This window comes from Alexandromys fortis, unplaced genomic scaffold, assembly GCF_014885135.2.
Source record: "Alexandromys fortis isolate MF-2015 unplaced genomic scaffold, M_Fortis_MF-2015_v1.1 scaffold_84, whole genome shotgun sequence".
Taxonomy (NCBI): Eukaryota; Metazoa; Chordata; class Mammalia; order Rodentia; family Cricetidae; genus Alexandromys; species Alexandromys fortis.
This window is the reverse complement of record NW_026068017.1, coordinates 1,499,259-1,526,307: the sequence shown is the minus strand read 5'-3', so window position 1 is coordinate 1,526,307 and position 27,049 is coordinate 1,499,259. Positions and strand designations below refer to the sequence as shown.

Genomic DNA, 27,049 nt, shown 5'->3' with positions numbered 1-27,049 from the left:
CTTCTTGCTCCCAAGGCCACTGGGCTCCTGCAATGCCACTCCTGCTTCCTCCTAACTCCTTTATACTCTCTGCCTGCTACCTGTCTGGAGCGACTGGAAGAGCAAGTACCTTTTCTCAACGTTTAGAGGACTAAAGGAATGCAACTTGCACCTTCTACTCTAAAGTCCCTAAGGTCAGGCAGACAGGGACAGTCCCCTAAACATTAAAAGCAAATCCTCCAGAGGAAGATTAGCCTGAACAACAACAAAAGAGGTTTTTATCTTCCTCAAATGCTTTCATTTCTTCCTTGGACCTTCTTTCTTTTCTGTTGGACCATGGTCATGTACTGGGTACTCAAAACTTGCTTGCTTAACAAAAACATTAAGCCTTAAAAAGAAAGGAAATTAGGCCAGTAATGAGCCAAAGTAGGCTGGATGAGAAAGAAATGAAGGAGCTAGTCTTCTGCCTTAGGCCATCAACATTCAGGGCCACAGTTTATCTACACTCTGTCATTAAGGGGAGAGATAAAAGTGCACCACCAAAAACCTGTGGCTCTAGAGATGTCGGTGAGCTGTGTGCAAGGTCCCTTCAGACACAGAACTAAATATACACTCTAAGAATGAACATGTCACATATGAAAAAGAATTTTCACTCTCCTTGAGTAGGATAATGTAGTGTTTGCAAAGTAATCTGCATATCATTTTCCTTTGACTGGAGACATTAGCATGTAATAAGACCAGAATCCGAACACCACACACCTGTTCGGCAGGCTGGGATGCTGCTGCTGCGCTTGGTGACAGACGATCCTTCAAATGACTATTTGCTTCCACAGAAGAATTAACTCTCTATTAAAATGGACAAATGCATTCACAGATTATAACAATGTACAACTCGGAATAAGTCATGTTGCAGAATAACCTATGTGGAACTATTCAGCTATAATATGCTTTTGGCAGCAATTAGAGCACTTGGTCCTCGGGGAAAACAAATGCCATGTGTTGTCCTTGGTGCTCCAGGCAGTTTGTAATCACTCAACTTTGTAGACACTGCCAGAGTAGCTGTGTGCTGCTTTGCAAGTCATTCAACCTGCCTGTGCTGTATTTTCTTTCAGGAGTCAGATGAGGGCACTGCACAACTCCATCTCTAGGAGCCCTCTGAGGTCAATAATCCTACAACTTCCTACACTCAGAATGCCATTCAACCAACTACGATCGTAATATTCTTACATGACCTCATCTGGAAGCCTGAAAACAGCACGGCTTCTATTTCCAGGGTAGGTCCATCAAGGTGTCACTACTGAATCCCCACTGCTTACAGAGGGTGACATGAAATCGTGGTATGCTGGAAGTCGCTTCATCTTTGAGAAACTTCTAGCTTGTACAGAGAAGTGTACCAAATCCCCCTCTCCTACTGTAAAATAGCCAATCATTCTAAGTTACCAAGGTCACAGAGACCAGCATCCAGGGGATGATTAAGTAAACACCATCATTATCAATAGATTGACTAGAAAAGAATGGAAAATTCACTCTAAACTCCTTCCCCAAGTAAAAATGTCACCCTTCTCAAAAACAGTGCTTGCTTCTCTTCCCCTTGCCTATACCCTCTCATTGCCTCCCACCCCCAATCCACACAGAGGACGTGTGTGGTGGTCTGGAGGTTGTGAAGGGCCCTAGCAGTGAAACCCTGTTCTGTACTGCAGGTTCCCATCACTGAAGACACTTGGCCCTCTAAAAAAGGGTCAGTGTGACCTAATTAACAAACTCCTTTTATTTCAGAACTGCCAAAGGCAAGGAAATGAGATGAATCAGTTACCTGGGCCTTGATCAAGAGGGGCTTCAACCGCTCCAGAACTGTCGCTTCTACCTTGTCAGCTAACTGGGTGGCAGAAACACTGTTTAGAAGTAAAGTTGAAAATTCAGAAGCCAGAATGCCCTATTGTGCACATTTTTCTAATTCCTCAAGGTGAAGGCAAACCAAGTGATGACAAACCACAGTGCTCCTCCAACCACAATGACTGCATGCATCCCCTGGGATCTTGTGAAAGGCAGATTTGAATTCAATTGCTCTGAGTTAGACCAAAATCCTACCCTCCCCCAACTCTCTCTGTCTCCCTTCCTCCCTCCCTACCCCCGCTTACAGATCAGCATGTGGCTCTCAGCTACATCTCCCACCCCACACCTGCCTACCACCATGTTCTCTGCCATGATAATAATGGACTAAGCCTTTGAAACTGTAAGCAAGCCCCCAGTTAAATATTTTCTTTTATAACAGTTATATTGGTCATGATGTCTCTTCACAGCAATAGACTTCACAGTGACTAAGACAGAAACCAAAACATACAATGCCCATCAAAATCCCAGCAAAATTCTTCAAAGACCTTGAAAGAACGGTACTCAACTTCATTTGGAAAAGCAAAAAACCCAGGACAGCCAAAACAATCCAGTACAATAAAGGAACTTCTGGAGGCATCACAATCCCTGACTTCAAACTCTACCACAGAGCTACAGTACTGAAAACAGCCTGGTACTGTTATAAGAACAGACAGGAGGACCAATGGAACTGAATAGAAGACCCAGGTATCAATCCACACATCTTCGAACACATGATCTTTGATAAGGAAGCAAAAAATATCAAATGGAAAAAAGAAAGCATATTTAACAAGTGGTGCTGGCATAACTGGATGTCAACATGTAGAAAAATGAAAATCGGTCCATATCTATCACCATGCACAAAACTCAAGTTCAAATGGATCAAAGACCTCAACATAAAGCCAGACACACTGAACCTTATAGAAGAGAAAGTGGGAAGTACACTTGAACGCATTGGCACAGGGAACTACTTCCTAAATATAACCCCAGCAGCACAGACACTGAAGAAACAATTAAAAATGGGACCTCCTGAAACTGAAAGGCTTCTGTAAAGCAAAGGACACAATCAACAAGACAAAACAGCCTACAGAATGGGAAAAGATCTTCACTAACCCCATATCAGACAGAGGTCTAAGCTCTAAATTATACAAAGAACTCAAGAAATTGGACACCAAAAGATCACATAATCCAATAAAAAAAAATGGAGTACAGACCTAAACAGAGAACTTTCAACAGAGGAATCTAAAATGTTTTATGGAAATGTTCAACACCCTTAGTCATCAGAGAAACACAAATCAAAACAACTCTGAGATTCCATCTAACACTTGTAAGAATGGCCAAGATCAAAAACCTGGATGACAACTTATGCTGGAGAGGTTGTGGGGAAAAGGGAACACTTCTGCATTGCTGGTGGGAATGCAAGCTGGTACAACAACTTTGGAAGGCAGTGTGGCAATTTCTCAGAAAATTAGGAAACAACCTTCCTCAAGACCCAGCAACACCACTTTTGGGTATCTATCCAAAGGATGCTCAATCGTGCCACAAGGACATGTACTCAACTATGTTCATAGCAGCTTTGTTTGTCATAGCTAGAATCTGGAAACAACCTAAATGCCCCTTGATCTAAGAATGGATTTTTAAAAAGTACACAATGGAGTACTACACAGCAGAAAAAAATAATGACAGCTTGAATTTTGCAGGAAAATGGATGGAGCTAGAAAATATCATCGTCAGTGAGGTAACCCAGACACAGAAAGACAATTATCCCATGTACTCACTCATAGGTGGTTTTTAAAAATAAAGCAAAGAAAGCCAGCCTACAAACGACAATCCCAGAGAACTTAGACACCACTCCCTTAGACACTACGGGAGACTTACAGAGACCTATTATACATGGGAAGTAGAAAGTAAAAAAAGACAAGATCTCCTGAGTAAATTGAGAGCATGGGGACCTTGGGGGAGGATTGAAGGGAGGAGAGGAGAGGCAGGGAGGGGAGCAGAGAAAAATGTAGAGCTCAATAAATACCATGTGAAAAAAATTTAAAAAAAATACAAATGAAAACTTTTATTTTTAAGCTTTGAAAAAGAAGAAGAAGCATACAACCCAGCAAATTCACTCTGGGAGCTTACGGCAGTAAAATAAAAACACATCACATAATACATGCGTGTTTCTACAATCTTTAGTCATGATTATGCCATACTAATGACTACCCGATGTCCCTCAGCTGTTTACTAAGATGAGTGGTCACCATGAAACCCAACTCACCAACAGAAAGAATGAACAAACGTGGAGTGACCAGAATGACTCTCCAGAGAATTACTTCAGGAAAAAAAGGCCAATTCTCTGGCAGGTATAATGACTCAAAGGCTAAAGTCATTTGTTGTCAAGCTTGATGATAAGAGTTTGATCCCCATAATCGAGTAAGAACTGACTTCTGCAAGTTGGCCTCTGATGTCCATACGTACACTATGTACACAATGATACAATACTCCCTTCCACTGGAATAAACAAACATTTAAAAAGCCAATTCCAGAAAGTTATACTCTGCAGAATAACAATCTTGAAACAAAATTATAAAAAGAGAAAGCAGATTAGTGTCTGCCACACTTTCTGAGTCAAAAGGTGTCTGGGGGCAGTAAAGAAGTCTGTGTGGCTATATAAACATGGGGGATGTTGTAGTGATGGGCATGTTCCTGGCTGTGGCAATGCCTGCTAATCACATGTACCCTCACTATGTCAATAAATATCTACATCCTGATTATATGTAGTCAACAGTTTAAGATGCTACAGTAGTAGCTGAAAAATTATTTCCCAAGATTTTTCTGTATTATTACAACATTGTGTGAATGCATAATTACCTAATAATAAAAGTTTAATATTAACAAATTTTCCACTAAAAATCATTTCCAAATAAAAATTCTATAGTAAGACTAATAATGAGTGAGTATGTAAAATTAGCAAATATAAGCATAGAAAAGGCATTTTTAAATTTGAAAGTCTGGAAAAAGGACTGCTTTCCCTCTAATTAGTTATTGTTGTTGTTATTATTATTGTTATTATTATTATTTTGAGACAAGGTCAAGATACTATAAAATGGGTTGGCCTCACAGCAATCTTCCTGCTTCAGTCTTCCAAGTGCTGGGATCACAAGAATACACCACCCTGCCTAGCTCACCCTCTCAAAGAAGCTAAATTAGAGGACCTGGACTAATGTCTTCTGCAGGAGGTAAAGAAGGCCATTTTGCCCTTACTGAGGTGGCTGTGGTGGTTGAATGAGAAGGGTCTCCATAGGTACACATGTTTGAACACTTGGTTCCCAGTTGGTGAAATTGTTTTGTTTGGGAAAGATTAGGAGGTGTTGACCTTGTTGCAGGAGGTGTGTCATTGGGTAAGGGTTTTGAAGGTATCAAAGCCGGGTTAAGAGTGTGTACGTGTGCGTGCGTGCGTGCGTGTGTGTGTGTGTGTGTGTGTGTGTATCTGTCTTCTACTTGTGGAACAAGATGTGAGTTCTTAGCCATTCCTTCATACTGCCATCATTTCTAATTTTTAGAAACTGTAAGCCAATTGTATGCTTTCTTTCATAAGTTGCCTTGTTCATGGTGTTTCATTACAGCAACAGAAAAGTAACTAAGACTGTGGTGAGCTAAGAATACATCAACATTCACAACGGTACCCACAGTGTGGGCTTCAGAAAATGTGCAGGCTGGACACTCAGAAAAATCTGAAATCTGCCATAAAGGAGGCGGGAACTCCAGATGTGCATACTAATAGCAGGCTCAATAAATTCGTCTGAGTCAAATGTATGTTCCTATTATATCTGCATGCATTTGTCCAGAAAATAAGGATGTGGAGTCACCAAACAAGCTCTATACTTTGGTAATCTATATCCTTGTTACCACATTTAAAATCCTACAGACAAAAACAAAAAAACCAAAATAAAACAAACAAACAAAAACATTAAGAACCAAACCACTACCCCCTGCATCCCCCCAAAAAACCCTATAGACAATCAATGTGAATGAGAACTATCTGCAGTATCAAATAAAGTTATAAAATTGCAGTTAGAAGAAGCTGAATTAGGCTGCACTTCATCAAAACAAGCACACAAACAGCAAGAGGACATGACAAGGAAATCCATGAAGCAAGTCTAGCCTAGACGCCAATTGGATGCTTTCTTTCATAAGTTGGTCTTGTCTTTCCTGATGCTGATGAAGCTTATCTCTAGGACCTATGTGCTGAGGGTCCTCACCTCATCCCCACAGGCTGCCCAGAGGAGCTGAGAAAGCAGAGCACAACCAGGCAGCTCACTCTCCAGACAAGGTTTCCAGAAGTTTTAGTGGAGCTGGTTCGCCTACAGCCCAGGTGGTAAACCCTGTCTTGTCTGCCATGGCTCACTCGTGCTCTTGCTCTCGATTCCTGGGTTGGGACTCTGGAATACTGTTGAGGACAGCTCAATGTCAGGTTATGACCCAGATCCTGCAACTGAGTCTCCCGAGTCTTCCTCTAGCACTAGCAAACTGCCCTTCCTATACTCTGCTAAATTGACACTTCTGTTTCCAAAATTAAGGTTGTTGACAGAAACGCATACATCAGTAGTAGATTTGTGAACAAGGGTAGTAAAAAGATTAACTCAGCAATCAGGACAGTAGGTTTCTATCTCTAGGGGAAGGAGGCAGAGCTTCCACAACAGTATTACCTGATTTGAGAGGCAATGCACAGGTGCTCATTTATAATATTCTGAACCATACATGTGAATTTAGTGTGTTTTTCTACGTGTATGCTATATTTACTTTTTCAGAAAAAAATACATATGAAGGAATAAATGAGATGTGAAAAGTCAAGTGGATCGGAGTTAAAGACAATCAGCCTTATAACAGAGATCATCAAGGCGGATTCCCTCCCACTGCTGTCATCACCCCATCACAGAGCTATGGATACACATGCTGGCCACTTAGAGACAGCAGAAGTCTGGAAATATCAGTTATGTGTGTGTGTGTGGGGGTCCTTCAAATCCTAAGATTCTTAGTTATACAATAGTGATTGTATAACTGAAAGCTTAACTTTAGTCACCTTGGCCTCTAATGAAAGAACCACACCCCTGAACTGGGACCAAATGCCATCACGGATAGTGATAAAATGTACAGACGTTTCAATCAGTGCTTTGTTCATTTGACTACAGAGTGAAGATTACTAGAGCTGAAAACGTCAGCCAGCTGTGGCAGTGGCATCAGCCCCACTACTTGGTAAACATATTTCTTCATTGCCTGTTAGGTGGCAGCACTCTGAGGGGATGAATGAGGGGGAGCAACCTCCCCTGAAAACCTGAGACCACATTCAGGCTAACATGAGAAACAAAGCATCTACACACTCATCGTTCACACTCACCTGCACACCCACTCACCCTCTGCCAGTCTTCATTCAGTTACTCATCTTGAATGAGGTGAGGTCAAGAAAGTCCAGGATGGCTGTTCAAACTATAAGGCTCAATCAGCTAGAAACACATACCCTCTCACTCCCCAGTGGCAAACTATACCTTAATTTTTGAAGTCTATCCATTTCTTCAGCTTTCAGTTCATCCAGCTCTTTGGTTCTTCGAGAAGTCTCAGCCTCGAGCCACTCAAGCCTAGAGGGAGGTAAAGGCACGATAACTCTCTTTAAAGTAGAGTCAGGGCTTCCTGGGCTTCTCTCTTTGGCGCTCCCTCAGGCTTCACAGGTAGCTTTCCAGTCTTCAGGAGGCAGCAAGCCAGGAAGCAGAAGTGTGGCTGATGTCACCAATCCTGACTCACTGTCAAAGGAGTGAGATGCAGAACAAGATGCCTTCTTGTTTACCTCAGAAACAAATATTTACCTCTGTTTTTGCATCCTTTCTACTTCTTTGGCTTCCAAGTCTTCTAGTTCCTTCAATCTTTTGGAAGACTCAGCATCTGGCCAAGGAAGCCTAACAGAAGAGTTAAGGTAACCATGCCTCAATGCCACAGGGTATCACTACCACAGAAACAGAGCAGAAATGAGCGCCCTCCCGCAGCCCAGCACCATTCCTGGCTCTATGAAAGGATTCAAATAGTAATGTATCCTCCATATACCCATGAAAGCATCCACAGTATATTCCTACAAAAGGACAGTCATACCCAATTGGCACATACACAAGAAGCTGCCGACAAGAAAGCCAACCATCACTGCTCTCAACACAGTTTACAAACAGACCTCAGTGAAGGTATAATAAAATCAAATAAAAACAAAAGGGGAAAGTTAACTCTAAACAATTTTATTGCATGTGAATGTGAAAGAGCTTTGATTCTTCTGCTTTAGCTATGTGATTATCACCAAATTATCAAATGGCCCATTCTGTTTTTCAGAGTGATACTGGAGCACAGTGCACTTCACACACACTGGAGCCGTGCTGTACTCCCGAGCTACCCCCCAGCCCTAATACCCATTTCCATTTTTGCTTTCCCATAAGTGCCAGGGTAATTTCAGCCAAACAAATGCAGAGCAAGCTGTTTTCCCTGCTGTCTTCCCTTGGAACATTCTCATTAAACCCCTCACATTTATTCCTGCCCGTGCAAGTCCTGGTTTAGTTCCTACCTCCCTGCATGAAACTTCATTCTCTATAGCAAAAGGTAAACACTCCACATACTGAACTTGCCCAGATCTTAGGGTGCATACCATGTTCTGTCTTAAATCACAGCTAATTACATGTATTTTCCACTGACTTATTTTCTCTTTTTTTAAAACGTGCACATAGTGCACAACTGTGCCATTTACAAATTGGCAAATGACACACATAGAAGTTTCGAATGAATGAAATAAAGAATAAAAGAGTGGTGGGCCTGGGGTAAGCTGGAGAGCGTAATAGAAAAGTTTAGCAATCTGTTTTAAATAATCACCTTGAGATACAGAAAAGACAAGGGCTTTGCTTCAGAGTCATATATATATATCATTACAAACCTGGTTGCTTCTTGCTCGGCAGCACCTCCCAGCTGACTTTCCTCGGGGGCATCCTCTTGCTGGAGAGATTGTTCCTTTGCAGCATCTCTGGGACTGGACTTCACCTTTAGCCATGCAGCACTGCACCAAATGGAAAGCATGTCGTTGGCAATCATTCGTCCACTTGTGACTCATCCTAAGAGCACCATGGCAATGCTGATCTACAGCTCAGTGCCTGGCGCCTGATGGCAGAACGAATGTGGCAGGGAAAGGTCCTCTAGCTCTCATGCCCAGTGTCAAAGGGAGAAGATCCTTTTGCCTCAAAGAAGCAGTCATTATTTTAATTTAAAAAAACTGTCATAGAATAAAGAATGTACTTCAACAAAACATGCTTTAAATACATGAGTCCCTAATAATATCCCAAGTCCTCTAAATGTCTGTGTTAGGTTTCACACAGCACTGTGATCTAGGAAGTCTTATCTGCCCCATGTCTCCCCCACCATCATACTGTCTAGAGCAGTGGTTCCCAAACTTCCTAAAGCTGCAACACTTTAATACAGTTCTTCGTGCTGTGGTGACCCCAACCCTAAAATCATTTCCATTGCTACTGTTAAATATTACAATGTAAATATCTGGTATTCAGAATAACTGATATGTAACTCCTGTAGAAAGGGTTATTTGACCCCCAAAGGGGTAGAGACCCATAGGTTGAGAACTGTTGGTATAGAAGCTAGTATATTGTGTACTTGTTTAGCGGTGCAGACTTCAACCTGTATTGACTTGTATAAAACAAAGAAATCAGAACAAACTCATGAAAGCAAACAACAACAAACAAAAACACACAATCAGTCAGGCGATGGCAGCACACACCTTTAATTCCAGTACTCAGGAGGCAGAGGCACGCGGATTTCTTTGAGTTCAGGCTAGCCTGGTCTACAGAGCAAGTTCCAGGACAGCCAGGGCTGTTAAACAAAACCAACAACAAAAAGCCCTACACAGTCAGGTCAGAAGGCCCAGTCTGTGACGAGTGGAACAGAAGCTTCTGGTCCTCTTCCTTTTTCTCAAGGCTAAGGGGTGCACATTACCATGGAGTCACACCAGGCATGCACATAAGGAGTCCCTGCTGTTTGCTTCCCCTTTAGCACTGCTAGACCTTCTAGCTTTTTCCACTGTGCCATCAAGGATTCCCAAATCCACAAACAAGCTCCCCTTTATCTTTAGCCACCATGCTCTCGTGAGCCTACTTCAAACTGGACCCTGCTCTCCCTGAGAACAGTACCTCCTCTCTACCCCTGTGGAGAGTAGATCCACACTGTTGTCCTGATGAGTGTAGGTAACAAGACAGTAATGTTAGCAGAGTCAGGGAATATGGATGAGCTCAGAGTTCACAGCTATCTTGACTTGGAATTAAATTATTTAAAAATATTCACTCAGCCGAGATTAAGTGAGTGCCTATTATGTGTAGGCATTGGATATTAAGACATAAGAGAGATACAATGCCCAGTCTCAGGTGAGCACAATCTATTCACGGAACAGACAACAGTCACAATCTTTCCTACAATGACACATACCCACTGGGCATCGAGGTACTCCATGGACAGGTAAAAAAGGAACCAACAGGCTTCCAGACAAAAAACTCATGTATTACTCACCCAAATAAGCATTTTTGCCCAAGGGGAAGAATGAAGCCTATTATTATTTGTTTTAAATGTGTGTCATCTGTGGAAGAAAAATAAAGCCATGGAAACTCGGTCCTTGAATTCTTGCATACCATTTCGGAGAGGCTGGTGGAGACGTGGGGTTCGGAGGTATCCAAGGAGCCCTGCGGTCTTTCACAGGCTGTCGGTTCATTTTTAATCTGGATGACACTGTTGTCTGCTGCAACCTGCTTTTGCTGTAAGGTTGGTTTGGTTGATTTCTTTCAAACACGTGGAGTCCCTGAAAGAAGCGCACACGTATTACAAAGACAAACAAATATTAAGGGCACTCTAGTTTCAACCTCTGACCCCCAGGAAATTCCATGTGCCTCTTTGCATTCGTTCTACAAGCTAACAGAAAGCACTCCGAGGGAAACGTGGGAAGCATAGAGATAATACTGAACTAAAACTGGGCAAGGGTGGGTCTGGAATCCTTGGCTTTTCCATTTTCCACATTTATATGTATGAAAGTTATTATCTTTTTCCTTAATAAATCTCACCTTTTAAAAGTCCATTTTTGTTTACGGGTAAATTGTAAAATGTTCTTGGCTAAAATAACCTTTTGAACCTTAGTCTAACCACAATGAACCACACAATTTCAAATACCATCAGGCATGAGGCTGAGAAGAACCTCCAAGTAGACTCACTCCTGACTTCCCAGTGACCTCATTACAAGTTTATCTGGGAAGAAATAAATACTTGATCGCAATCCATGACCTGTTGGTTACTGGCAGGGCTGATTAGTGTTTTAATCCTCACAAAGGGGGAACTTCAAATGAGAAAGTACCTACACCAGACTGGCTTGGAGGCAAGTCTGTGGGGCATTTTCTTGATTAATGAGTGATATGAAAAGCCAATTTGCTGTACGCAGTACCACTGTAGGCATACAGGTTGTATAATGAAGTAGGCTGAGGAGTTCATGAGGAGCAAGTCAGTAAAAAGGATTCCAACATGGTCTCTGCTTCAGTTCCTGCCTTCACTTTCCTACCTTGAACTACTGCACACACACACAAAACAATAACAAAAACCCTTTCCTCCCAATTTGATGATTTTTCCACAGCAAGAGAAAGGAAACTACAACACTAGTAAACTGCCAGATTTCCTTTTCTAAGGTGATGTGATAATACCCAGGCTTGCTGCAGAAGCCTCTGGATAGTACTACTTGAATGGCAGCCACAGCAGTAAGTGCACTCGGACCAGAGGTGCTCATCTAGCCAGTTTTCCACTGTAGGACCATAAGGAAGCTTTTTGTTGTTGCTGTCGAATTTTTTTATTAGTTAATTAATTGTATGTGTATGGATGTTTTGCCCGCATGTATATCTGTGTACTATACGTATATGCCTGGTGCCTATGGAGACAAGAGAAGGACACTAGATATCCTGTAATTGGAGTTACAGATGGTTGTGGGCTACCATGTGACTGCTTGGAATCAAACCTAGGTCTGGAAGAGCAATCAGTGCTAACCACTGAGCCAACAGACTTGTAAGGAAGTTTTAGACAGAAGTCTAAAATATAAGGTAGTTTCAGGCCACACGCTCTAACTACCCAGCTAGTTCCCAAAGTCATACTAAAAAGCACTTACCCACCATGTGTGTCTTCTAGAAAGGCAGCAAGTACTCCTAAAACCACTGAGCCATCAGTGGAACAGCATTTCCACTGACCACTCATAACAGAATCTAAATCCTCTCAACTCTCGCACTTTCAAATATTGAATTTTTTTAATTAAGTATACAATATTCTGTCTGTGTGTATGCCTGCAGGCCAGAAGAGGGCACCAGACCTCATTACAGATGGCTGTGAGCCACCATGTGGTTGCTGGGAATTGAACTCAGGACCTTTGGAAGAGCAGACAGTACTCTTAACCTCAGGGCCATTTCTCCAGCCCCTCAAATATTGAATTTTAAGACAAGTTTTCTAATTATGATGATGGTATTGAATTAATTAGGATCTTCCTGAATCAGGGAAGGATGGAATGCTATACCCTATACTACCATTACAAACTGGCTTTTGTTAAAATAAAAAGCAAAACCTGGATTTAAGTAAGCCAACTTAGATTGCTGGACCCAGGGTTGAGGCAACCATCTGCCCCCAAACAAATGCTGGTCCTACCCTTTAGTAGCTTGTAGGGCCTTGGAAAACATCAGATGCATATAAATGGGTCACAGGAAAGAAAAGGCTTCATACCTGCTGTAGTCTGGCTGACTCCGAAGTGTCTTTCTTCCTAAATGGCACACGCTCCATTGCAGTCTTCTTTCTCACTGCTCGTGTTTTTGCTGGAGTTAGTGTTTCATCCTTGATGCCTGAACCGTGGTCCGATATAAAAGGGGCTTCTGAAAGAGTGTCCTCGTCTACCACACCAAGTTCACTCTCCAACCTTTGAGTCACTGGAAGCTCCACATCAGGCTGGCAGACATCTACAGAGATTTCAGAGGAGAAATTTCTACTTAGCCACACAAGCAGAATGAATGGATAGCACAGAGGCTATCACCTCCAGCCCAGCTCTGTGAAAAGCAGGGAGCTCTGCTGCCACACCTGTTATAGACAGAATTTTTATCTTGCCTGGTCCCGCAGCTGTTCAGTACCAAACAAACACACAGAGGCTTATATTAAAACTGCCGGGGCTGGAGAGATGGCTCAGCAGTTAAGAGCATAGCCTGCTCTTCCAGAGGTCCTGAGTTCAATTCCCAGCAACCACATGGTGGCTCACAACTATCTGTAATGAGGTTGGTACCCTCTTCTGGCCTGCAGGCATATACACAGACAGAATATTGTATACAATATAAGTAATATTTAAAAATATTTAATAAATATGAAAAACACTTTAAAAAATAAAATGAAACTGAGTGCCTATTAGTTCAGATTTATTACTAACTAGCTCTTACAACTTAAATTAACCCATAATTCGTGTCTATGTTTAGCCATGTGGTTTGGTACCTTTTCTCTGTAAAGCATTCTCATCTTGCTTCCTCTGCATCTGGCTGATGACTGATTGATTCTCTGCCTTTCCCAGAATTTTCTTAGTCTGGTTGCTCTGCCTATACTTCCTGCCTGGCTACTGGTCAATCAGCATTTTATTAAACTAATACAAGTAACAAATTTCTACAGTGTACAAGAGCATTATCCTACAGCAACTGGCTGCCTCCCTTACCAGTACCACCAAAGTTGAAATTACCAATGCCCAAGCACCATGGCTGGAGCCCCCTCAATGTCAGGACCCATATTTACTGATTTCCAGTTCTTATCTATGGTCCTAATTCTGCAATATGTCTTGCTCCTACCCAGGTTGGCCTCTCAAGGGCCTTTTGACTATAAAATACTCCCCAAACTGGCTCCCTGCTGATTGTAATTATATTTTCACTGGGTTACCATATTGTGCTTACTATGTTATGAAGATTTATGTTAACTTGACACAAACTAGAGTCATTCAAAAGGAGGGAACCTCAACTGAAAGAAAATATCTTCATAAGGTCCAGCTGTAGGGTATTTCTTAATTAGTGATTAATGAGGGACAGCCCAGCCCATTGTGGGTGGTGCTATTCCTAGGCTGGTAGGCCCGGGTTCTATAAGAAAGCAGGCTGAGCAAGCCATGATGACAAATGAGTACGCAGCACCCCTCCCTGGCCTCTGTATCAGCTCCTGCCTCCAGATTCTTGCCCTGTATTTCTTACCCTCACTGCTTTTCATGATGAACTGTTAAGTGGAACTATGAGAAAGTTGCTCCCCACGTTGCTTTGGTCATGGTGTTTCAATCCCAGCAACAGTAACCTTAACTAAGACATTGTATTTCTAAAATGGAAATATTGGAGCCAGAGATGGTTCAGTGTCTAAAAGCACTTAATGCTCTCGTACAGGACTTGGGTTCAGTTCCCAGCAGCCACACAGTGGTTCACAATCATGCATAACCTCAGTTCCAGGGCTTCCAATGCTACTTTTTAAACTCCATGAGCACTGCATGTAAAGGTGCACAAATATACATACAAATGAATGATAAAACACTTTATTTTTGTAAATTTATTTCTTTTATGTGGATGAGTGTTTTGCTTACAAATATGTCTGTGCATGCATCATATGTATGCCTGGTACCCTCAGATCTGGAACTGGAGTTAAAGACAGCTGTGAGTCACCATGTGGGTGCTGGGAATCAAACCCAGGTCCTCTGGAAGAGCAGCTAGTGCTCTTAACCACTATGCCATCCCTCTTCCTCAGATTAAAAACTTTAAAAAATGAAAACACTTAAAAATTTCTTTCCCTATTCAACATCTTTGAAAGCTAATTTGATATAGAATATAGTATGAAGTGTATTCTGCATACATGGTATCCCATTGCAATAAAAAAGAAAATAAACCTTTTTTTTAAAAATGAGAGAAAGGTTTATATAGACAATTCAGGAAAATTGGAATACAGATTAACTCTTATTAATGAGACTTCTCAGTCAAATTTCTATACATAAGAGCAATATACAAAAGTCACAGAATAAACTACTCAGGAGACGTAATAGGAACAATATCCCATTAACATTAACAAAGACTGAGGTGGGGCTGAGTGATGGCTCAGTGCCAGAATGTCAGCATGAGTGGGGCCCTGGGTTCCAGTCCTGGAACAAGCAACAGCAAACACAGATATACAAATACAAGAACACCAAGAAAATGAGGAGGAAACCTAACGAGAAGCTCATAGGAATTTCATACAAAACATTTCAAAGCTTTTATTTTATTTATTTTTGCAGTGTTGGGCTAAGTACCAAATGAAAATCTGAATCAAGTTTTTATTTACAGACTGAACATTGTAAAGATGTCAATTCTCCACTAAGAGATCTATAATTTCAAATTTATATCAAAGTATAATGTGTGTGTGTGTGTGTGTGTGTGTGTGTGTGTGTGTCTAAACAGACTGATCTAGTTGGGTGCGGTGGCACACACCTTTATTCCCAGCACTTAGGAGGCAAAGGCAGGTGGATCTCTTTGAGTTTGAGGTGAGTCAGGACAACACAACAAGTCCCAAATCAGCCAGAGCTACAATGGTAAGACTACCAAAACACAAAGCAAACAGATGAAACCTAAATACATTGGTTCTAAAATCTGTGTGAAGGGACTGGAGGGATGGCTTAGCATTTAAGAGCACTTGTTCTTTTAGAAGGGCCCAGGTTAGGTTCCCAGTACCAACAGAATGATTCACAACAATTCGTAATTCCAGTTCCTGGGAATCCATGCCTTCTTCTGACTTCTGAGGGCACCAGGCATGCACATGGTACACATATGTACATGCAGGCAAAACATTCACACATAAAATAATAAATCTAATTTTAAACATTCATGAGAAGTGTAAAAGCCTGGAGGCAGAGGCAGGCGGATCTTTGTGAGTTCGAGGCCAGCCTGGTCTACAAGAGCTAGTTCCAGGACAGGCTCCAAAGCTACAGAGAAACCCTGTCTCAAAAAACCAAAAAAAAAAAAAAAAGAAAGAAGGAAAGAAAGAAAAGAATTAGCCCAGCAAATTTGAATAGTAACAACAAAATGGGGATTGAAGTAGAAGTGGGGCCTTTCTTGACCAGAGATGAGAACCTTAGCAGGAGCTGCAATGGTCAAAGCAGTGTGGAGGGAACATAGGAACCAATGGCACAGGATAGGAACCACAGATCAGCAGGTATGACCTAAAGATTACTACAGTCCACATATCAAATATCAGAGTAGAAGGCCCCTGAACAGCAGCTCACAAAAGCATGAAATCCTAAAGCAGTGGTTCTCAACCTGTGGGTCGTGACCCCTTCCTTGGGAGGTGGGTCACATATCGAATACCCTGAATATCAGATATTTATATTAGGATTCGCAACAGTAGCAAAATTAGAGTTATTAAGTACAACAAAACAATCTTATGACTGGGGGCACCACAACCTGGGAAGCTGTATTAAAGGGTCACAGCATCATAGTCCTAAAGGAAGTGGTTTTTTATTCTCTGAGAATATCATCACATCATCAGGACAGAAAAGACTTTCTTAAACTCAAGTATGATGTTGCCTTATTAGGGCTTATTTACACTGAACTACAGCTTTTGATCAAAAGTCACCATAACAAATCAGCCAAATTTGGAAAGAGATCCCTGAAATACATATACTTAACATGGGATCAATACTCCAATGATATGAAGAATTTTACAAGTCTAGAAAGGAAATAAGTAGTCCAACAGAGAAATGTTAACAAGTATAGAAACTACAATTTATGCAAAAAAACAAGTGCCCAATAAAAGCATGAAAAAAACAACAAACTTCATTTAGTAATCAGGAAAATTGAGCCATAAGTTAGCATTCACAGCCATTAGACTGGGAAAATGTGAATATGATCCAAACATAGATGAGGAGGGAACCCAGAAGCCACTAGCACAGGAGTCAACTGGTTAACTCCTCTGAAGGGTGGCTCGACTGATCGATCAATCGACGCTCCTAGTAAGGCTGAGGATTTGCAGTGCAGCAGCTGCAACACAGGCACACTGGGCCCAGGGAACTTGCATATATGAACACAAAGGGGAGAGGCACAGGCTTTTACTTCACCCTGTCACTGTTTCTAAAAGCAGAAGCAGCCAGCATAGTGGCATCGTGTCATCTGTGTATACTCTCAGCTACTCAGGAGTTCTGGGCCATCCTGTCAACACAGTGAGATCTTACATCACATACACAGATCTATGACAGAAATTGAGAAAAACCCAAGTGCTCATTAATAAGTCTGAAGAGATGAAAAGTTATCTATGGTTTATTTATACAAGGGAAACCCACACAATTAAGAAAGTTAGAATTCTCTGAACTGGGGAATGTAGCTTTCCTACTATGTAAGGCCCGGAGTTTGAATTGGGAAAAAATAGATTTCACCTATTAATATGAACAAGTCTACTAATTTAAATAAGAGGGAAGCACACTGGGGCTGGAGAGATGGCTCAGTGGTTAAGAGCATTGCCTGCTCTTCCAAAGGTCCTGAGTTCAATTCCCAGCAACCACATGGTGGCTAAACCATCTGTAAAGAGGTCTGGCGCCCTCTTCTGGCCTTCAGGCATACAGACAGAATATTGTATACATAATAAATAAATAAATATTTAAAAAAAAAAGAGGGAAGCACACTATAGGCTGATACATACTGTATGTATCATACGATACATACATGTATTAATACATATGAGAAGCAATATATTATGGACACATACATGAGCAGCTCAGACATAAAAACAGGACAGGGTCCTAACGGTATGAGGGAAATATTTAAGGGACTTGTCATGATTTTTGAAAAAAAAAAAAATTACAGACAAAAATATTTAAAACTGCATAGTAAATACATGGTATTTATTATTTTCATTCCTTTCTGTTTAGAATATTTAAGAGCCAAAGGAAAGCTTTATTCAAATTCTTCCTTAGCAGCAGTAAGTCAGGATCTGGACTCCCCCAAGCACTGCTTTCCTCAGATGTTCTCAAAAGGGATATAAACCAGAGCAGAAGAATGCCAGGATTGACTGCTAGGCTGCAGCTTAGGAACTTCCAAGATTACATCTATTGAAGCAACGCTGGCTGCTAGGTCCTGACACCTTTTCAGTTATGAATGGCATCAATCAGACGGCAAATGCAGTGCAAATTCCTGGGGAGCTGAGTCTGAAGACACTGCTGCCAGCAGAGTGGCGGCCACCAGCCTTACAGCTCCTTACATCCTCACACAGTACACTAATGCAATCAGTAGGCACAGCCTCTAAGAACCGCACCAGTCAACAAGTACTTAAATCACAAGGTAGTTGATCCAATCAGGCCCAGTCATAAATACCAAATGACACAGAGGCAGTTTCCCTCCCTTGGGGCTCCCTGTGACATTTTAGAGGTACAGGGTAGGGAGGAGGAATCCAGGAAATTAGAATGAAGACTTAGGAAGAGGAAGAGGTATCTAAAACAGAAAGAAAAACATGACCTTCTGAAAGATTGTAAGAACAAGAAAAATAATACTAAAGATTACCACATTGCTCTCCAGGAGCAAATGCACAAAACTTGCAAACCAGCTACCTATAGGCAAGCTTCACTCCACAGCAAATGTGACAATGTGGCTGTTACCATGCCTCATGTTTGCTACACCACCTGAGTCCCACCATGCAGACAGAACAGGTTAGATTCTTTAGGTGAGGAAATAAATGGAGAATTTGCTCAAGGTCACAAGAGTGAGTGCAAAGCCCAGCTTCCTATTCTGGCTCCAGGGCAAGTTTAATTTATTCTAGCCCCACACTCAAGGAAGGGTAGAACATAGGAGGCAAGACTCGAGTTATAATCAAGCATGCCTATGTGATGAAAGCCCCATGTAATGGAAGCTCTTACACCATGGGCTTCCGGGAACTTTGGGATTGCTATATACATATATCCATACAACACCATCTGGAGGTCGTGTTCCCCTTCCCACATTCCTGGCCTTAGGTATCTCCCATCGGCTATTCACTTGTACCTGGTGTAGCATCCTTGGTAATGGGAGGAATGGGAGTTCAGTGAGCAATCCCAGCAAGCCTAGATTTAGAGCTGCAGGTTACAACCCAAGACTTGCAACTGGCATCGCAAGTGAGGCAGTCTTCTGGAACTGAGCCTTCCACCTGTGGGACCGGGCTCTTCACCTGTCAGAACTACAGAGCCCCCTCTACACACACTCAACGCTAACTGCTCCTCTGGTCATCACTTAGTGCTCCACTGAGGCTACAGGAAGAACACTACGCTGCTCAGGGTCCACAGAAGATCAACAAACACACCAACAGAGGTGAGATACTCACAGAAGTTTCTGCTTTCAAGAAAAGAAAAATGTTGACATAGTAAATTACAATGTGGGAAAACAAACAAATAGAAAACCCAAATTTTGGCAAATGAAAAACACAAAAGAAGGTCAAAGGAAATTCAACATGCCATTACTCTCAGTAAATCTAAGGTTAAATATAGAGATCTACGACAGTGTTAAAAAAGAAACAGCAATAACAATTAAAAAATGAAGACAAGGGCCAGGAAGATGGCTCAGAGGATAAAAAGGACTTATTGTGAACCAACAACCTGAGTTCAATCCTTGGAACCCATGGCAGATGAAGAGAACTGATCCCTCAAAGTTGTCCTCTGACCTACACATATAACTATAATTATAAATACTATAGAACTTTTAAAAAATTATTTTCATTTTATGTACATTGGTGTATTGCTTGCATGTTTGTCTGCATGAGGATGTCAGATCTGGAACTGAAGTTTATAGACAGTTGTGAGCTGTCATGTGGGTACTAGGAATTGAACCTGGGTCCTTTGGGAGAGCAGCCAGTGCTCTTAACTATGGAGTCTTCTCTCCAGCCCCAAAATAGAACTTTTTTTTAGAAAGAAAAATTAATTTACTGGTTTTACCCATGTTTATAGGTTATCTCAACTATCTGGAAAATGACAAAAAAAATAAGCAACAAAACCTTTATTTCATCAAATCTGAAGCATCAACTTATAACACACATTGCTATTGGGTCCTTGGGAACTTTAAATATTGGAAAATTTAAATGTTACAATTAATTACCAAGCACATCCCTTAGCAGGATATTGTGGCTCATACCTGTAATCCTAGCACCAAGAAGCCTACGACATGAGGTTTGCAAAGTTACAGGTCAGCCTCAGTTATAAGACTCAGCAGGATGGCTCTACCTCAGGGCTTGGGGGATGCCCTCTGTTGGCTGTGTAGCTCAGAGGTGCTGCATCATCTTACTGATGTGCAAAGGCTCGCTCTCTAGACTATAACAAGGCAAGCGGTTTCAGAAGTCCCCAGCTGTGCAGGCCTAATAAGACACAGGATCACAATAGACTTCAAGGCACTGCCAGATATGAGGCCAATACACAAACCCAGGCGCTTCCCTTCAAGTCGTGACAGCCAATTTCTTAATTAACAAAAAATGTCATTCACAACAGCAGTAAAAACTAGGGAATTTATAAACCCCTATACAGAGGCCTCTCCACTGGACTGAAGGTCTAGAAAAAAGGCCACAAGAAGTGATCACACTGCATAGCCGCCTCTTCCCCACAAGCTGACAGACTGCCTGCAGCATTCCCACACACAAGAAGCTCACTCTCAGTTTCTCACAGTGAGCAATGACCAGCAAAGTTTTGAACAATAACAAAGGAAAATCAGTTGTCAAGTATTAAAATATGAGTAAGATCAATAGCTACAGTATCCACAGAACTTTTATATTCGTAAGTAAAAGCAGTAGAACTCAACAAAGAGAAGGATAAAGAATACAAAAGGGAAAATCAGCACAGAAGAAATAAGCATGGGTAAGGAAGCCATGAACAGTCCTCAAGAGGACAGAACTACAACACGCAACTATAAGATGCCTGGTCTACAGAGTGAGTTCTACAACAGCCAAGACTACACAGAAAACCCTGTCTCGGTGGTGTATGTGTGTGTGTGTGTGGGGGGGGTAATTCCCCACGGAAGCCGGAAACATTCAGATCTTCTTATATAAAATACTGCTCATTAAAACATGATCATATACCTACTTTTAAGGGGTAAACTGGCAGCATCTGCTCAAATGTGCATACCATACAACCTAACAATCTGTTTCCTAGGATGAGGATCCAGAAACACACAAAAACACACCAGTTAGTACAATACAATCAGTGTGGCACCATGATAGAGCAAAGGGGATCTGACTTGCTCACAGTCTTCTGGGGCAGCATATTCCAGCCTCCAGTCCTAGGACAGATACTTGCTGCTACTTCCTGATCCTAGCTTCAAGGCAGTTCTCATGGACAGAGCCACAAATTCTAACACCTCCTCCCATCCCCCCCTCCATCCTCCTCCCCCAGTAACTGTTGCAGCCACTCTCACAGAGTAACATTTGAGACACATACCATCAAGGAGCCTCTTTGCCACAGAAGGTCGACTGGATTCCTGTGGAAATGTCTCCTTTGTGACCAAGGGTCTCCTCTCATTCTTGGGCAGTATAGTTGCCCCTTTCTCTAAGATTCTTTGGCTACCAATAGGGAATCTGCTCCGCACTTCTGTGAAACATTTCTTTACCTTTTTAGGTGACAGTTTCTTTTCCAGGAGAGACTCCAAAGCCTGTCATGAAAACAGTCGTTATTCTATTAGTTTATCTCACTAAAGTAAGACTTTAGTCATAACATTGAAAATAACACCTGGCTATCTCTAGTGGTTAACAAGGTGTTTCATTTAATTTAAAATCAGTATTATTTCAACAAGTGATCAACTTATAAAAATAACTTTTACAGGTTCTTTTACTAGTTTAGCTCATTTAAATCAACAGCAAAGATGTTCTGAGTATGACTATTTTTTTTTTTTCCAAGACAAGGTTTCTCTGTAGCTTTGGTGCCTGTCCTGGAATTAGCTCTTGTAGACTAGGTTGGCCTCGAACTCACAGAGATCCGCCTGCTTTTGCCTCCCGAGTGCTGGGATTAAAGACGTGCGCCACCACTGCCCGGCAAGTATGACTATTTTTAATAGGTGCCCTAACCTTAAAATTCAGAATCATCACTTTGGAAACTAACCAGTCTTCAAACACAGCTGTATGTGTTCATTTTCAACAAAATCCCATAAACTCAAGCAGTGCTTTATGTGGGTAAACACACTGTACTGAACATACATTTCCATAAACTAACAGAACTTAGCAGTCCAGGGTCTGTCTATGGCAGTAATGGCAGGTGCATGTCTCTAAGGCACACCCAGGCAGTACTGGTCAGTACAATTAAAGTCAACAGAGCACAGTCAGGGAGGGTGAATTCGCAGGATCATATGGAAACAAGATAGTAAGGCAGGCAAGGAATCAACAAGAATTTAATTTCCTATATTGCTGAATATTTTCAAAACTAGAGGAGATCTACATTATGCTTGAGATACACTGTTCCAGGTGCTCTTGCTCAGGAGATGGGGCAACCTCTTGAGATCCTCTCTAGGGTCTGGAAGACAGGTCTTCTAAATGAAATTATTTAGTTCAGTAATGTGTCATGTAGGTAAGCTAAAGAGCATGAATGACACGGTATGATGTGCTGTCAAAGCTCTAAGACCTGCCCTTGACATTTACACTCCTGATAGAGCGCTGTGTCTACACAGATGTAACCAAAGTTCATCACAGACATCTGCTAAACAGGACTGCAATAGCAAAACATGATTTAATGACCACCAGAGCCAGTTAGTGGTAGACGGAATTCTCCCTACTATGCCACTCTTCCACAAGGGCCAACAGCTTATTAATAAGTCTATCTTTTCCTATTTTTTGGATGAAAATGCAGGACAGAAGTAACACTGGCATAGGTGGCTTGTTAGTTCCTGCCCTCAAGAGCACACTCTGACCTTTGTTTTAGAAACAGCAACAATATAAGTTAGTAATAGCAAATGCACTTGCAAGCCAGAAACAGCAACAATATAAGTTAGTAGTAACAAATGCATCTGCAAGCCAGGGTACCCCGGGAAGAGTGAAAGGCTACATTGTGTTGCAGGACTCCACAAACCTATGAAACTATAAAACCAGAGCTCATTGTTAATGCTGTCTTTGTTACCAATGAGAAGGAAGAAGACTGTCCCTTCCTGACTAGAACACACCACTTGAGGAATGCCAGATGTCTCCAGTCATCCCAGATCCTGAGGCTCTCACTTGCATGTATCCTAAGTGTTTCTTTCCTAGAAGCTATCTAGATCAAATATTAGTAAGTACGTACTAATCTGAGAATTCCTTGCCATTTTCCTTTCCTTTTTACTCTTTCATTACTCTGAGTATAGATGATGTGTGGGCATGTGTGCCACAGTATGTGTTCTTTGACTTATCATATCATTCCTTCTCTCAAAGAAGAGAAAAATAATAAAGAGAAAAGTGTAAAAATAATAAAAATGCAAACTTATGTTCTCTGAAAAGTATTAAGTTACCAGGCAGCAGCTTTGTCTTGTATTCTCATTGACTGGACCTAGAGAGATTCAGTATTATTTCCCTGCCTTGAAACAACACTCTTTCTAACAAAAACTGTAGTCTATTTCATACCTCAATTTGCTGCAAGATGTCTATGACCACATCTGGCACAGAAGGATCAGTATCCAGCTTGGCAGAACACAGCGAAAGCTGACGAATAAGGCTGCCCAGTTCCTTACACCGAGCAGGAACTGGGTGCTCTCCTCGGTCAGTAAACTGAGTGACAAACATCTGTAAGGCCCGGATGGCTCCTCGATGAGCAGCTGCCAGCCTAGACATTGCCCACGACTGGCAACAAACAAGAAGCGAGAGGTTATTTCAGGTTCTGACTTCCTAACACCACAGCAACCTTTAAAAATATCTGGAGTCCTAGCAATAAGGGACAGTAGCCTGAACTGACCATCTCCTGTGACCAGACAAGACTTCTGATGGAGGGACTGGTACACTAACCCAGCCACATAACCTTTGACCTACTGTCTCTACCACCTATAGGATGTGCTGGGGTAAGGGTGGTGCAGAGATTGTGGGAGTGGCCAGTCAATAATTTGTTCGGCCTCAGACCCAATCAATAAGAGTGAAACCACCCCTGACACTGCCTGGAGCACCAGGACCCAGAAGCTGAATGGCCCAGAGACCTTGGATAGAAAAAAGTCAATGTAATGATGCCTAACAATATTCCACTGTACTCATAGATTGGTGCCTAACCCAGCTGTCATCAGAGAGGCTTCATCCAGCAATTGATGGAAACAGATTTAGATTCCCATAGCCAAACATTAGGCCAAACTCAGGGAATCTTGCTGAAGAGAGGGAGGAAGGTCTGTAGGAGCCTAAGGGATCAAGGACATCACAAGAAAACCCACAGAATCAAGTAACCTGGGCTCATAGGAGCCCACAGAGACCGGACTGACCACCAGGGAACCTGCATGAGACTGACCTAGGCCCTCTGAATGTATGTGACAGTGTGTAGCTTGGTCTTCTTGTAGGATCCATAATAGTGGGAGTAGGCACTATCTTTGACTCTTTTGCTGTTTTTTGGGACCCTAGTCTTCATATTGGGTAGCCTTGCCCAGCCTTAATACAAGGGAGGTGCTTAGTCTGACTGCAAACTTGATATGCCATATTTCGTTGATGTCTATAGGAGGTCTGCGTTTTTCTGAATCAAAATGGAGGAGAAGCAGAATTGGGGACAAAGAAGAAGGAGGGGAAAGAGGCTGGGAGAGGAGGGAGGGGAAACTATGGTCAGGATGTAAAATAAATAAATTAAAAAAGATATCTGGAGTCAATCTGCTATACAAAGTGCTCCCTGTTGTAAAACCTCAAGTTCGCTGAGTGATGATAGCACACACCTTAAATCCCAGCACTCGGGAGGCAGAGGCAGGTGGATCTCTGTGAATTTGAGGCCAGCCTAGCCTACAGAGCAAGTTCCAGAAAAGGCTCCAAAGCTAGAAATCATGTCTCAAAAAATTAAATATAATAATAAAAACAACTTCAAGTTCTCTAGAAACAGGATCTTTTCTTTCCTGTTGTCTGTGAAGGGACTCTGGCCAGCTCGAGCACAGTGAGCATGGCTCTGGCAGGACTTGCCCTTCTCCCCCATTCCTTCTGCCTTGCTAAAAAAAACTATTAAATTACATTCCTAAAGCTAACCACCAAAGTCTACTCCATTATTTGGCCACTTTCTTCTCCTGAGGCTGAGTACCAAGGTTCAGCTACCAAAGTACTGAGGTCCAGGAATCAAAAGCCCCCTTTAGTTCACTTAAATAACATGCCCAATTAAAATTATGCACCTCATTCTAACACTGGGTTTCCCATTTTACCTTTATAAACTGCCATTTGCCTATGGGCCACGTCTGCCTCCTCTCTATCCAGAGGCAGTTCTTTGTCTTCCAGGGCAAATATCCCTTTCCCCACTTGCCTTGTACCCTTCTCCTTCTCCCTCATCCTCTATCTCCTGTTTTAGTCTCTTATTCCACACCCTCTGTCTCTCTGGGGCAAATAAATATCCCTTGTGTTGAGAACTTGGTCTTGGGGTTCCTGAGCAGATGACCATACAGTGACCTGTTGTTATACCAGGAGTGACCTGACCTGTCTTTATACCAGGAGTGACCAAACAGTGGCCTGTCTCTATACTAGGAGTGACCAGACCAAACAGTGGCCTGTCTCTATACCAGGAGTGACCAAACAGTGGCCTGTCTCTATACCAGGAGTGACCATACAGTGGCCTGTCTCTATACCAGGAGTGACCAAACAGTGGCCTGGCGCTATACCAGGAGTGACCAAACAGTGGCCTGGCACTATACCAGGAGTGACCTGTTTCAGATCCTTTTCCTTGGGAGGCAGTTTCACATTCAAGACACTTAGCAGTTTAGTCCCCAACAGGTGTACATAAACACAGATAAAACACTGTAAAATGTACTCTATTAATAACCACTCATCAGAATTATAACATACCTTCTTAGTATGTTTAATTTTATGTGGACTCAATTTATCCAATTCTTCCTGAATTTCTTTTACCTGTTTTATGAAAAGGTGGAAATGAAATTTTTATACATATCCATTTATCTTTCTATAGAAAAAACACCCATTTTGTCCATATATAACCAAATATTAACTTAAATCACATAAAAATAAGAAAAGGCTTCTCATTCATTACCTACACTCCCAAGACACTGACTGGTTTCTAGTTCAAAATGGCTAATAGAGCTATCGTCAGGTTCCCAGTGTAAGGAGAACTAAACCTGAATAACAGAAGGGCAAACTCACTAAGTCTTAAGTGCTACACTAAAGAGTTTTGCTTTCTGCTGGGTGTAGAGACATATATCTTTGATCTCAGCACTAGGAGGCAGAAAGAGGAGGTTATCTGAGTTCTAAGTCAGCCAGAGTTACACAGCAAGGCTCTTTCACACACCATATATACACATACACACTGGGGGTGGGTTGGGAGGCTATCAGGCAACACTAAAGTCTTTAAGTAGAAATCTGACATGGTAGATTCATGTTTCAGATCAATCTCAGCTAGGAATATATGGTCCGTGGTATAGCACCTGTCTAGAACAATCTCTGTGGCAATGGTGTAGAACAAGAACCAACACAGGATTCAAAAAGAATACACAAGACAATTTAACTGTGTCATTTGCCTTTAAACAAAATAACGAAAGTATAGCCTTTGGTTCAAGCTATAAAAACCAACAGGTAACTTGACCAGAAAAGATTTAAAGTTCTATTAACAAATAAAAAGTTGCCAGGTGGTGGTGGTGGTGCACACCTTTAATCCCAGCACTTGAGAGGCAGAGGCAGGAGGATCTCTGTGAGTTCTAGGCCAGCTTGGTCTATAGAGCAAGTTCAAGGACAGCCAGAGCTAAACAGAGAAACCCTCCCTGGAAAAAAAAAAAAGAATTAATGTTAAATTTAAAAAAAAATATCTTTCACAGACACACACAGGAAAAAAAATCCAGTGCAAATACCTGTTTATCAACGGTTAAATACTTCCTGAAAGCCAACAGTCTTCACTCTCTAGCACGAACTAAAGAATAACCCATGTTATTTTCTAAGACACATGGGAAAGTGTCTCTAAGACTCGGGTGCATATGTGCAAGCACTTTTTCAGAAGGAAAAAAATGGCTTTTAGTAGATTCAGTAGTCT

At 41.8% G+C, this 27,049-nt stretch overlaps 1 protein-coding gene across 10 annotated transcripts in view; it reads right to left on the bottom strand.

The window, feature by feature from the left end:
• The window catches only part of Kiaa0753 (KIAA0753 ortholog), a 55,384-nt gene that overhangs the window by 15,648 nt on the left and 12,687 nt on the right, over positions 1–27,049 (bottom strand). For 9 of the 10 annotated variants that reach the window (XR_007595501.1, XR_007595503.1, XR_007595500.1 and 6 more), the window contains exons 5-14: positions 25,858–25,920; positions 23,479–23,694; positions 21,338–21,548; positions 12,658–12,887; positions 10,548–10,714; positions 8,798–8,917; positions 7,698–7,787; positions 7,383–7,472; positions 1,793–1,871; positions 739–825 (exon numbers count right to left, since the gene is read on the bottom strand). Coding sequence is in view for 6 of the 10 variants with exons in the window: in XM_050162849.1 (XP_050018806.1) it covers positions 739–825; positions 1,793–1,871; positions 7,383–7,472; positions 7,698–7,787; positions 8,798–8,917; positions 10,548–10,714; positions 12,658–12,887; positions 21,338–21,548; positions 23,479–23,694; positions 25,858–25,920 (1,353 nt within the window). In the remaining 4 variants the exon portion in view is untranslated. The remainder of the gene's footprint in view (positions 1–738; positions 826–1,792; positions 1,872–7,382; positions 7,473–7,697; positions 7,788–8,797; positions 8,918–10,547; positions 10,715–12,657; positions 12,888–21,337; positions 21,549–23,478; positions 23,695–25,857; positions 25,921–27,049) is intronic. The other variant, XM_050162853.1, reaches the window with a different exon arrangement.